This window comes from Bos javanicus, chromosome 2 (assembly GCF_032452875.1).
Source record: "Bos javanicus breed banteng chromosome 2, ARS-OSU_banteng_1.0, whole genome shotgun sequence".
In the NCBI taxonomy this organism is placed as follows: Eukaryota; Metazoa; Chordata; class Mammalia; order Artiodactyla; family Bovidae; genus Bos; species Bos javanicus.
Window position 1 is genome coordinate 102898587 of NC_083869.1, and position 14122 is coordinate 102912708.

The window sequence follows — 14122 nt, forward strand, 5'->3', positions numbered from 1 at the left end:
AAGTGGTAAGTGCCTTAATATTTAAAATTTCACATAGCTTCTTTATTACTGAGATTCTTGTTACTATGAAAATCCATTCCTTTCTATAACCACTGGCAAGGTTTCTGGCAAAAGTTGAGTACAAAAACATCTATAATCATGGAAACATTTTAGGTCAATTTTTAAAATACTGAGGCCCAAGAAGACTTGACACAAATCTGAAAGGGAAACAAAGGTCCAAAAATAAGGGACTAAAGAAAAAACTTTTTTTCTACATAAATGGCCAATCAGTCCAACTTCTTCTCATACTTTTTAGCTTGGCTGACTGGCAGAGTAGAGTAACAGATACAGACTAGAACAGAGAGAGTGGCCCTGCTACTTATACATGTCACAGACCAAATCAATGGAGACAACTATCAAAAGAAAAGTGGTAGCTGTTTTACTGAGATGAATATCAACTGCTAAAAGAAAAGTTTTTACCAACCAGTTAATTTAAAACAACAGATTAGTAATATAATTCAGGCTTTGATTGAATCAAGCAACTCTACCATAAAACCTTGAAAGTACAAATCTTAAAACAAAAGATTTTTCAAAACTAACTCTAACCCATCATTTGCTTCTTACAAAGAAAGTTTCATGAAAAACACTATTCTTTAATTTTAAATTTTGAAATAATTATAGATTCACAGGTGATTGCAAAGAAATGTACAGGAAAGTCTCATGCACTCTTTTTCTAGTATCCAGTGTTAATATCTTACACAACAATAGCACAATTATCAGCACCAAGAATTTGACAGTCCAAAGAACTTACTCAGATTTCATCAGTTATACATTCACCATTTGTGTGTGTGTGCACACACAGACCTGACATTTAATCATATATGTAGACTATGTAATACAACTACCTCTAAGATCAAGATATTCAACTATATTGTAACAGGACTTCACAGGTCCCTCTTTAACAGACATTATTCTTTTTATAAACAATCAGTTAGCAAAAAGGTCATTTCATTGTCCTATTTTAGCTGTCATATCAAAAGCAGAAGACACTTTAGTAATTGAGGAGTAGAAAATAACCTTGTACAAGCTTTCTTTTTATTTTGTTAAGTCCTAGGTAAAACAAACAGGTGAGAGCTGGGAAGGTGAGAGGCAGCATCAAAGGAGAAGGTGGTTGACTACTAACTAGAAAGGAGTAACAGGAACACATTTTCATCAGAGGTTTAGAGAATAGCTAGTGTAATTGCCCCCAATCAGTTGGTACAATTGCCTGGAGGATCCCAGGGATGGGGGAGCCTGGTGGGCTGCCGTGTATGGGGTCGCACAGAGTCAGACACGACTGGAGCGACTTAGCAGCAGCAGCAGGTGGTACAAGGCAGTCTCAATTTTCAAAGACCTTCCTAAAACAAATGATATTAGCTGAGAGAGCTAAAGAGAGTTATGCAGATAAGTTTTTAGACATCACAAGGAAAAGCAATAAACTAATTTAATAGTCATATATTTAAAACAAGCATTTATTGAGTTAAATATATCATACAATGGTAATATGGGCTTCCCAGATGACTCAGTGGTAGAGAATTCATCTGCCAAGCAGGAGACGTGGGTTTGATTCCTGGATCAGGACGATGCCCTGGAGAAGGAAATGGCAATCCACTCCAGTACTCTTGCCTGGAAAATCCCATTGACAGAGGAGCCTGTCTGGCTACAGTCCATGGCCACAAAGAGTCTGATATGACTGAGCAACAAAACAACAACAACAATAATGGTAACACAGATTGCTTAAGCTTACAGGTCTATTACAGGATCCATTTACTCTGGATTAAAATAGTTGGTATGACAGGAAGATTTTGAAATGAGAACATACTTGTATATATTTACCAAGAACACCTAAGTGATACCATTAATATGAAAAGCTTTTTCAAAATGTAGGGACTAAACAGAGGTAAAAAACATTAGCATAAGGTCCTTAAATAATTACTGGCAATACTGCAATAAAAAAATGAAATTAGTCTATTTAATTCCCTTTGTAATTCTCCCAAATCCAATACTTACATTCAAATTTTAGGATCCAGCATCCACTGAGAATTCCAAGCATACATTTCAGGGTGCTTTGAACTGTATCACCAGGAACAATGACATGAGTTACTACAATACAAAAAAAGCAGTAAGAGAAACAGAAATATAAACCAAAATAATTATTTAACTAGTCCACTTACATCTGAATTTTCTTCCAAGGCAACAATTTTTATACTTTGGTAAAGACTTCTTTATTTAATTTCATTCTCTATTATGGCTACCAATATGAAAAGTCAGATCACAAATCATAAATCTTAAAGCCACACAGAGTGTATGTGTGTGCTCAGTCGTGTCTGGGCCTTTGTGATGCTATGAACTATAGCCTGCCAGGCTCCTCTGTCCATCGGATTCTCCAGGCAATACTAAAATGGGATGCCATTTCCTCCTCCAGGAGATATTCCCAACTCAGGACTCAAACCCACATCTCCTGCATTGGCAGGTGGATTTTTTTTACCACTGAGCCACCTGAGAAGCCCAAAGCCACATTGGCCAAAGCAAATTTCTTTTCTATTTCCAATTACAACTAAGGAATTAAATAAAGCATTACATTGTTCGACCATTTATCTGTCATTAGCAAACTCATAAAATTGCTCTTCTGACATATGCCCTAAAATAGGGGCAAAGCTTTAAACTTTATATTCCCTAACTAAATGAAGACTGTAAGTAATTTACAACTATAGAAACCTTTTAGAATTATTACCAGATTCAAAGTATATAGTCAGATTCCAATGGGTAAAATGTATAAATTATCAAGGTGAGTTCTACAATGGAATTACCCATTTAAAATTCTCTTCTACCAAAACTAAATAAATAAATAATCCTCACCTGTACCGTCAAACTCGGCACATTTTTTAGCCTTAAGAATCGTTGCAAGCTCACTGAGCATTTTCTGTTGTTCGGAAGAAAGTCCACTGCCTATAAGTACAAGAGGCCCATCCCGACGCTGACCAGTGTTTACCTGTCAATAGAAGAGGTGATGCCATAGTGTCAAAAACATTTAAAGGCTAGAGAAAGATTAAACTGCGTTTCAATTGATATGAGCTCGGATTTCTCTACTTTATCTAGTAATTCCCAATAATTTCCATTGAATCGTCACTCAGAACCTTAAAGCACAATGCATCTGGTTCTATTTCTTTACCCCCTGCCCCTAATAAAACACCATTTGGGATACCTCTCTATAGTTAGGGTGTCTTGTTTCCTCGATTCCAAAGTGGATCTCTCTAGGGTTTTCTAACTTCATTCTGTTACCAGTAAGCCCCACCTTTTTATAAAATAACCCCAAATACCCACTTAAAATGATTAATTCTCTACCCCGCCCAAACTAACTTACTCCAACAGAGCTAAACCCAACCTGGTGTGTTTAATTTAAACTGAGATTACATAAAAAATGAAAAAACACCAAGGCTTCTAGAACAGCACTGATCTTGAAGACAGAAAACAAAATTTTAACAATGAAAGAATTATTTTTCAAAACCAACAAAGTAAAAACAGACAAGGGAATACTGAAGTTATTATATCCGATTCAACAACAGAAATAAGTCACTGGAGTTTATGAAAAGGAAGTGCTCTAACAAAGATTAATGTTTTCACTTTAATAGAAAGACTTAGAATTTACTGGATACAAAAAAAGACAAGAAATTTAATTCCAAGAAATTGGAATGAGAGTTAGCCAAAAGCTACCTGATGAAAAAAAGCAATGATCCAACAGATAAGAAAGGGTAAATGAGCACTACTGTATTACAAGATAAAAAGCAAGACATAATACTTTAATTTTCAAATACAACACAAAGGACCCTCCTACATGTATGAGTGTCTAAGTATTCTGGACCTCTGGCCTCTCAGAAATTCACAGAACATGAGTGAAACACTGCAAGTATAATTACCAGTATAGTTCAGCAACTAGACTGGAGGAAATTTATATTTAAATATTCACTTCACATATCTGAATAATGATAATTTATCTGGTCTGATGCCCTACAATATTACATGTAAATTGCTGGCTACATCTCTAAACAGACTGATCTCAATAATTCATTCACTCAAAATGCATTAAATAGGATTCTACTATATATTAAGCAAGAATGTATTCACGACATTTTAAAAAACATTTCTATAAAGTTTTTTTAGTGACAATATTCAGCACTTAAAAGTTTCCGCTTCCTGAACTACTTTTCTTGAAGGTTCAAGTTATAGAGGTTTTACTGGACGTGCCGTGCACACACCACACACATACTGACATCACATATCTGTCCATTTATCTTTCCTATTCACTCAATTATAAGATGAGGTAACCATCTTATAAATACTCCATAACATGAAAATAGTTCAGTCTACTTTATCAATTACTATATTATAATCATATTAAAAAACAGCATTTCAAATATTCTTGTCAGTTTACAAATGAGCATCATAAAGTAGTTCTATATGGAACACATTACTTTTCCATTTTTATAACTCCACTTCAGCTAAATGAGTTCTCTGCACAAAATAAAAAGTGAAAAGATATCAATTGTAAATATAGCCTATGATACTACTTCCATCAATTTCAGGAAAGCACCAAAGTGGGTCAAGCATTTTTCTATCTAGTTTCTAAGTTTGAATAAAAAATAGAAACTGGCACTAATTTCTCATAATTAAGGAAAGCTATTAAAAATAAATAAACAAAATCAAGCAAAGAGCTGTCAAAGCCACATATCTAATTTGGGGCAGGAGGTGGGAGTTTGGAGGCATTTGATTTGAGTAAGCAGAGGTCTCAGAATCAGGAGATTCAAAAGCTGTTCAGAAAATAATCCAAAGGTTCAATAATCTGTTTTTAGAGATATTAGATACTATGTACATTGACCTTAAATAAACTTATCTAAGGAATAATTTGCTATGAAACTTTTTCTTGGAAAAATTAGTTACTCTGAATTCATCAAAATTAATGAGTTTACCAAAAACAAAGTTTAAAAAACTACAACAAGAGCCAGAGGGAGTGAGGAAGCATGCCATGTGTACATCTGGCTCCCTCCATTTGTTCCTGGTGGAGAAAACTGCTAGCACAAAGGACTTGAAATGGGAACGTGTCTGGGGGATTCAAGAAACAGCAAGGCAGCCTATGTGGCCGAAAGAGACGAGTGGAAGGGAGTCTGATGCCATCTGTGGAAGAAGATCCCAGATCTTGTCTTTAGTGAGTATACACAAAGAAGCAACTTTTTCAACTTAAGGAACTGTTACTGTTCATGATCATTGCCTTAGCCAAGTAGCTACCATTAAGAGAGTAAATAACGATATTCACTCACGGGCAGTGTTCATGTGACATGCAGGAAGTATAGGTTTCTTACATTTAACAAAAACACAAGAGTAACTGGAAGGTCAAATTAAGCATAAGAGTGCCACTTTCAGATTCCAATAATACCATTACCATATCTTTATTTTTTTTTTTTTTATTCTTCCAATTTTATTTTATTTTTAAACTTTACATAATTGTATTAGTTTTGCCAAATATCAAAATGAATCCGCCACAGGTATACATGTGTTCCCCATCCCGAACCCTCCTCCCTTCTCCCTCCCCATACCATCCCTCTGGGCCGTCCCAGTGGACCAGCCCCAAGCATCCAGCATCATGCATCGAACCTGGACTGGCAACTCGTTTCCTACATGATATTTTACATGTTTCATTGCCATTCTCCCACATCTTCCCACCCTCTCCCTCTCCCACAGAGTCCATAACACTGTTCTATACATCAGTGTCTCTTTTGCTGTCTCGTACACCGGGTTATTGTTACCATCTTTCTAAATTCCATATATATGCGTTAGTATACTGTATTTATGTTTTTCCTTCTGGCTTACTTCACTCTGTATAATAGGCTCCAGTTTCATCCACCTCATTAGAACTGATTCAAATGTATTCTTTTTAATGGCAGAGTAATACTCCATTGTGTATATGTACCACAGCTTTCTTATCCATTCATCTGCTGATGGACATCTAGGTTGCTTCCACGTCTTGGCTATTATAAACAGTGCTGTGATGAACATTGGGGTACACGTGTCTCTTTCCCTTCTGGTTTCCTCAGTGTGTATGCCCAGCAGTGGGGTTGCTGGATCATAAGGCAGTTCTATTTCCAGTTTTTTAAGGAATCTCCACACTGTTCTCCATAGTGGCTGGACTAGTTTGCATTCCCACCAACAGTGTAAGAGGGTTCCCTTTTCTCCACACCCTCTCCAGCATTTATTATTTGTAGACTTTTGGATCACAGCCATTCTGACTGGTGTGAAATGGTACCTCATAGTGGTTTTGATTTGCATTTCTCTGATAATGAGTGATGTTGAGCATCTTTTCATGTGTTTGTTAGCCATCTGTATGTCTTTTTTGGAGAAATGTCTATTTAGTTCTTTGGCCCATTTTTTGATTGGGTCGTTTATTTTTCTGGAGTTGAGCTGTAGGAGTTGCTTGTATATTTTTGAGATTAGTTGTTTGTCGGTTGCTTCATTTGCTATTATTTTCTCCCATTCTGAAGGCTGTCTTTTCACCTTGCTAATAGTTTCCTATGATGTGCAGAAGCTTTTAAGGTTAATTAGGTCCCATTTGTTTATTTTTGCTTTTATTTCCAATATTCTGGGAGGTGGGTCATAGAGGATCCTGCTGTGATGTATGTCGGAGAGTGTTTTGCCTATGTTCTCCTCTAGGAGTTTTATAGTTTCTGGTCTTACGTTTAGATCTTTAATCCATTTTGAGTTTATTTTTGTGTATGGTGTTAGAAAGTGGTCCAGTTTCATTCTTTTACAAGTGGCTGACCAGATTTCCCAGCACCACTTGTTAAAGAGATTGTCTTTAATCCATTGTATATTCTTGCCTCCTTTGTCGAAGATAAGGTGTCCATATGTGCGTGGATTTATCTCTGGGCTTTCTATTTTATTCCATTGATCAATATTTCTGTCTTTGTGCCAGTACCATACTTTCTTGATAACTGTGGCTTTGTAGTAGAGCCTGAAGTCAGGTAAGTTGATTCCTCCAGTTCCATTCTTCTTTCTCAAGATCGCTTTGGCTATTCGAGGTTTTTTGTATTTCCATACAAATTGTGAAATTATTTGTTCTAGCTCTGTGAAGAATACTGTTGGTAGCTTGATAGGGATTGCGTTGAATCTATAAATTGCTTTGGGTAGTATACTCATTTTCACTATATTGATTCTTCCAATCCATGAACATGGTATATTTCTCCATCTATTAGTGTCCTCTTTGATTTCTTTCACCAGTGTTTTATAGTTTTCTATATATAGGTCTTTAGTTTCTTTAGGTAGATATATTCCTAAGTATTTTATTCTTTCTGTTGCAATGGTGAATGGAATTGTTTCCTTAATTTCTCTTTCTGTTTTCTCATTATTAGTGTATAGGAATGCAAGGGATTTCTGTGTGTTGATTTTATATCCTGCAACTTTACTATAGTCATTGATTATTTCTAGTAATTTTCTGGGGGACTCTTTAGGGTTTTCTATGTAGAGGATCATGTCATCTGCAAATAGTGAGAGTTTTACTTCTTCTTTTCCAATTTGGATTCCTTTTATTTCTTTTTCTGCTCTGATTGCTGTGGCCAAAACTTCCAAAACTATGTTGAATAGTAATGGTGAAAGTGGGCACCCTTGTCTTGTTCCTGACTTTAGAGGAAATGCTTTCAATTTTTCACCATTGAGGATAATGTTTGCAGTGGGTTTGTCATATATAGCTTTTATTATGTTGAGGTATGTTCCTTCTATTCCTGCTTTCTGGAGAGTTTTTATCATAAATGGATGTTGAATTTTGTCAAAGGCTTTCTCTGCATCTATTGAGATAATCATATGCTTTTTATTTTTCAATTTGTTAATGTGGTGTATTACATTGATTGATTTGCGGATATTGAAGAATCCTTGCATCCCTGGGATAAAGCCCACTTGATCATGGTGTATGATCTTTTTAATGTGTTGTTGGATTCTGATTGCTAGAATTTTGTTAAGGATTTTTGCATCTATGTTCATCAGTGATATTGGCCTGTAGTTTTCTTTTTTTGTGGGATCTTTGTCAGGTTTTGGTATTAGGGTGATGGTGGCCTCATAGAATGAGTTTGGAAGTTTACCTTCCTCTGCAATTTTCTGGAAGAGTTTGAGCAGGATAGGTGTTAGCTCTTCTCTAAATTTTTGGTAGAATTCAGCTGTGAAGCCGTCTGGACCGGGGCTTTTGTTTGCTGGAAGATTTTTGATTACAGTTTCAATTTCCATGCTTGTGATGGGTCTGTTAAGATTTTCTATTTCTTCCTGGTCCAGTTTTGGAAAGTTGTACTTTTCTAAGAATTTGTCCATTTCTTCCACGTTGTCCATTTTATTGGCATATAATTGTTGATAGTAGTCTCTTATGATCCTTTGTATTTCTGTGTTGTCTGTTGTGATCTCTCCATTTTCGTTTCTAATTTTGTTGATTTGATTTTTCTCCCTTTGTTTCTTGATGAGTCTGGCTAATGGTTTGTCAATTTTATTTATCCTTTCAAAGAACCAGCTTTTGGTTTTGTTGATTTTTGCTATGGTCTCTTTTGTTTCTTTTGCATTTATTTCTGCTCTAATTTTTAAGATTTCTTTCCTTCTACTAACCCTGGGGTTCTTCATTTCTTCCTTTTCTAGTTGCTTTAGGTGTAGAGTTAGGTTATTTATTTGACTTTTTTCTTGTTTCTTGAGGTGTGCCTGTATTGCTATGAACTTTCCCCTTAGGACTGCTTTTACCGTGTCCCACAGGTTTTGGGTTGTTGTGTTTTCATTTTCATTCGTTTCTATGCAAATTTTGATTTCTTTTTTGATTTCTTCTGTGATTTGTTGGTTATTCAGCAGCGTGTTGTTCAGCCTCCATATGTTGGAATTTTTAATAGTTTTTCTCCTGTAATTGAGATCTAATCTTACTGCATTGTGGTCAGAAAAAATGCTTGGAATGATTTCTATTTTTTTGAATTTACCAAGGCTAGCTTTATGGCCCAGGATGTGATCTATCCTAGAGAAGGTTCCATGTGCACTTGAGAAAAAGGTGAAATTCATTGTTTTGGGATGAAATGACCTATAGATATCAATTAGGTCTAACTGGTCTATTGTATCGTTTAAAGTTTGTGTTTCCTTGTTAATTTTCTGTTTAGTTGATCTATCCATAGGTGTAAGTGGGGTATTAAAGTCTCCCACTATTATTGTGTTATTGTTAATTTCTCCTTTCATACTTGTTAGCATTTGTCTTACGTACTGTGGTGCTCCCGTGTTGGGTGCATATATGTTTATAATTGTTATATCTTCTTCTTGGATTGATCCTTTGATCATTATGTAGTGACCATCTTTGTCTCTTTTCACCGCCTTTGTTTTAAAGTCTATTTTATCTGATATGAGTATTGCTACTCCTGCTTTCTTTTGGTCCCTATTTGCATGGAAAATCTTTTTCCAGCCCTTCACTTTCAGTCTGTATGTGTCCCCTGTTTTGAGGTGGGTCTCTTGTAGACAACATATGTAGGGGTCTTGTTTTTGTATCCATTCAGCCAGTCTTTGTCTTTTGGTTGGGGCATTCAACCCATTTACATTTAAGGTAATTACTAATAAGTATGTTCCCGTTGCCATTTACTTTATTGTTTTGGGTTCGAGTTTATACACAGTTTTTGTGTTTCCTGTCTAGAGAATATCCTTTAGTATTTGTTGGAGAGCTGGTTTGGTGGTGCAGAATTCTCTCAGCTTTTGCTTGTCTGAAAAGCTTTTGATTTCTCCTTCATACTTGAATGAGATCCTTGCTGGGTACAATAATCTGGGCTGTAGGTTATTTTCTTTCATCATTTTAAGTATGTCTTGCCATTCCCTCCTGGCTTGAAGAGTTTCTATTGAAAGATCAGCTGTTATCCTTATGGGAATTCCCTTGTGTGTTATTTGTTGTTTTTCCCTTGCTGCTTTTAATATTTGTTCTTTGTGTTTGATCTTTGTTAATTTGATTAATATGTGTCTTGGGGTTTTTCTCCTTGGGTTTATCCTGTTTGGTACTCTCTGGGTTTCTTGGACTTGGGTGATTATTTCCTTCCCCATTTTAGGGAAGTTTTCCACTATTATCTCCTCAAGTATTTTCTCATGGTCTTTCTTTTTGTCTTCTTCTTCTGGAACCCCTATGATTCGAATGTTGTAGCGTTTAATATTGTCCTGGAGGTCTCTGAGATTGTCCTCATTTCTTTTAATTCGTTTTTCTTTTATCCTCTCTGATTCATTTATTTCTACCATTCTATCTTCTAATTCACTAATCCTGTCTTCTGCCTCTGTTATTCTACTATTTGTTGCCTCCAGAGTGTTTTTAATTTCACTTATTGCATTATTCATTATATATTGACTCTTTTTTATTTCTTCTAGGTCCTTGTTAAACCTTTCTTGCATCTTCTCAATCCTTGTCTCCAGGCTATTTATCTGTGATTCCATTTTAGTTTCAAGATTTTGGATCAATTTCACTATCATTATTCGGAATTCTTTATCAGGTAGATTCCCTATCTCTTCCTCTTTTGTTTGGTTTGGTGGGCATTTATCCTGTTCCTTTATCTGCTGAGTATTCCTCTGTCTCTTCATCTTGTTTAAATTGCTGAGTTTGGGGTATCCTTTCTGTATTCTGGCAGTTTGTGGAGTTCTCTTTATTATGGCGTTTCCTCACTGTGTGTGGGTTTGTATAGGTGGCTTGTCGAGGTTTCCTGGTTAGGGAAGCTTGTGTCGGTGTTCTGGTGGGTGGAGCTGTATTTCTTCTCTCTGGAGTGCAATGAAATGTCCAGTAATGAGTTATGAGATGTCTATAGTTTTGGGGTGACTTTGGGCAGCCTGTATCTTGAAGCTCAGGACTGTGTTCCTTTGTTGCTGGAGAATTTGCTTGGTATGTCTTGCCCTGGAACTTATTGGCCCTTGTGTGGTGCTTGGTTTCAGTGTCGGTATGGAGGCATTTGATGAGCTCCTGTCAATGAATGTTCCTTGGAGTCAGGAGTTCCCTGGAGTCAGGGTTTGGACTTAAGTCTCCTGCTTCCGATTATCGGTCTTATTTTTACAGTAGTTTCAAAACTTCTCCTTCTATACAGCACCATTGATAAAACATCTACATTAAAGATGATAAGTTTCTCTGCAGTGAGGGTCACTCAGAGAGGTTCACAGGGTTACATGGAGAAGAGAAGAGGGAGGAGGGAGTTAGAGGTGACCCAAATGAGATGAGGTGAATCAATAGTGGAGAGAGTGGGCTAGCCAGTAGTCACTTCCTTATGTGCACTCCACAACTGGACCACTCAGAGATGTTCACGGGGTTATACAGAGAAGAGAAGAAGAAGGAAGGTAACAGAGGTGGCCAGAAGGATAAAAGGGGGAATGAAAAGGAGGGAGACAGATCCAGCCAGTAATCAGTTCCCTAAGTGTTCTCCACCGTCTGGAACACACAGAAATTCACAGAGTTGGGTAGAGTAGAGAGGGGTTAGGGAGGAGACACAGGCGACCTGGTGGAGAAAAAGGAGGGTCCAAAGGGAGAGAGAGCAGTCAAGCCAGTAATCTCACTCCCTAGTGAAAAATGGGTCCTGAAGATTGGGTCCTTAAAGGTACAAAATTGGTAACAAATACATAAAAGCAAAAATTAAAAATCTAGAGTAGAGTTTGGAATTTCAAAAATACGATGTTAAAGAAAAGAAGAAGGAAAAGAAAGAGAGAAAGAACGAACAAACAAAAACAAACAAGGTCGCGAAAATTATAAAGAAAGTACAGGTACAAAATTGATAACTAATACCAGAAAGCGAAAATTAAAAATCTAGAGTAGAGTTTGGAATTTCAAAAATACGATGTTAAAGAAAAGAAGAAGGAAAAGAAAGAGAGAAAGAACGAACAAACAAAAACAAACAAGGTCGCGAAAATTATAAAGAAAGTACAGGTACAAAATTGATAACTAATACCAGAGAGCGAAAATTAAAAATCTAGAGTAGAGTTTGGAATTTCAAAAATACGATGTTAAAGAAAAGAAGAAGGAAAAGAAAGAGAGAAAAAATGAACAAACAAAAACAAACAAGGTCGCGAAAATTATAAAGAAAGTACAGGTACAAAATTGATAACTAATACCAGAAAGCAAAAATTAAAAATCTAGAGTAGAGTTTGGAATTTCAAAAATACAATGTTAAAAAAAAAAAAAGAAGAAAAATAAAGAGAGAAAACAAACAAACAAATACGAACAATGTCACAAAAATTATAAAGAAAATACAGGTACAAAATTGATATCAAATACCAAAAAGCATAAATTGAAAATCTAGAGTAAAGTTTGGAATTTCAGCTATACAATGTTATATAAAAGAAGAAGAGAAAGAAACAGAGAAGAAGAAGAAAAAAAAAAAATCACAGAAATTATATAAAAAAAAACTATAGGTACAAAATTGATAACATATACCAAAAAGCGAAAATTAAAAATCTAGAGTAGAGTTTGGAATTTCAAAAATACAATGTTAAAGAAAAGAAGAAAAAAACAAAAACCAACAACAACAAAAAAAAACAACAAGGTCAAAAAATTATAAAATATATATATATGAAGTTTGCTGAAGAAGAAAAAAATAGGGTCTTTTTTTTTTTTTTTTTTGCAAAGTAATAGGTTATAAAAGTGAAAATTAAAGGAACAATAGAGGACTTAAAATTTTTTTTTTTTAATTAAAAAAAAAAAGAAAGAATGATCGTAAAAATAATAAAAATATATCTAGGACTTTTTTTGTTTCTTTTTTTGTGGGTGTTGTGGGTTCAGTTCATTTTTGGCTAATTCCTTGGTCAGATTTATATTTCTCAAGATCTATAGGCCCCTTCCTATGTAGTCCGTAGTAACCACAGGGTTTTGATCTATTGCCTGTAGCTTCCAAGGCGTTTCCCTCTGTTATATCTTCTTCTGTTTGCTAGTCTCTTCAGTATCTGGTTTCCGCCCTGACTCAAAGGGCACGGTGGAGGACACTTTTTTTTTTTTTTTTAGGCTTACTTGTTCAGTCGCGCTCCTTTCGAAGAGTTGGGTTGCTTTTCTGGGTGCCTGATGTCCTCTGCCGGCATTCAGAAGTTGTTTTGTGGAATTTACTCGACGTTTAAATGCTCTTTTGATGAATTTGTGGGGGAGAAAGTGTTCTCCCCGTCCTACTCCTCCGCCATCTTGGCTCCTCCCCCCCATATCTTTATTTTTGACACATCTAAAATAATCCTTTTCCCGATTTTTACATAAAAGAAATATTGGCAAATGACAACTTAGTTACATTATGTTCTGCCATCAGAATCCAAGTCCAAATGAATAGAGTAAGGATCAATTTATAGTTAAGTACAATAGGACCGAATGAATACTGACCTAAAATTTTCATAATATTCCGAATTCACTCAACTTCTAATTCATCTATTGGAAAAAAAATGTGTTGTGTTTTTTTTTTTCCTATGGTGGGCTAACCCTGAGCAAATCAAACTACATGTTAGTTTTCTCATCTATAAAACAAGGAAATTAAACTGCTGATTTCTAGGTTCTCTTCCAGGTCTACAGATAGGGCACACTTACAAGGCTGATGCCTGGAGCAAGGAGATTAAGCGTTTTCAAAGAATAAGGGTAACCAGCCTGTGATAGCATATACTGTTGCTCAGTTGCTCAGTCATGTCCAACTCTTTGCGACCCCATGGACTGACTGCAGCATGCCAGGCTTCTCTGTCCATCACTGTCGCCTGGAGTTTGCACGTACTAAAGAAACAGAGGAAAACAACAGAATGGGAGAGACTAGAGATCTCTTCAAGAAAATTAGAGATACCAAGGGAACATTTCATGCAAAGATGGGCTCGATAAAGGACAGAAATGGTATGGACCTAACAGAAGCAGAAGATACTAAGAAGAGGTGGCAAGAATACACAGAAGAACTGTACAAAAAAGATCTTCATGACCCAGATAACCATGATGGTGTGATCACTGACCTAGAGCCAGACATTCTGGAATGTGAAGTCAAGTGGGCCTTAGAAAGCATCACTACGAACAAAGCTAGTGGAGGTGATGGAATTCCAGTTGAGCTCTTTCAAATCCTGAAAGATGATGCTGTGCAGGTGCTGCACTCAA

At 36.0% G+C, this 14122-nt stretch overlaps 1 protein-coding gene across 1 annotated transcript in view; it reads right to left on the reverse strand.

Annotated features, from left to right (window-relative positions):
* The window catches only part of BARD1 (BRCA1 associated RING domain 1), a 100468-nt gene that overhangs the window by 13335 nt on the left and 73011 nt on the right, over window positions 1–14122 (reverse strand). Inside the window, exons 8-9 of the mRNA XM_061384050.1 lie at window positions 2878–3010; window positions 2029–2121 (exon numbers count right to left, since the gene is read on the reverse strand). Of these exons, the coding sequence (XP_061240034.1) occupies window positions 2029–2121; window positions 2878–3010 (226 nt within the window). The remainder of the gene's footprint in view (window positions 1–2028; window positions 2122–2877; window positions 3011–14122) is intronic.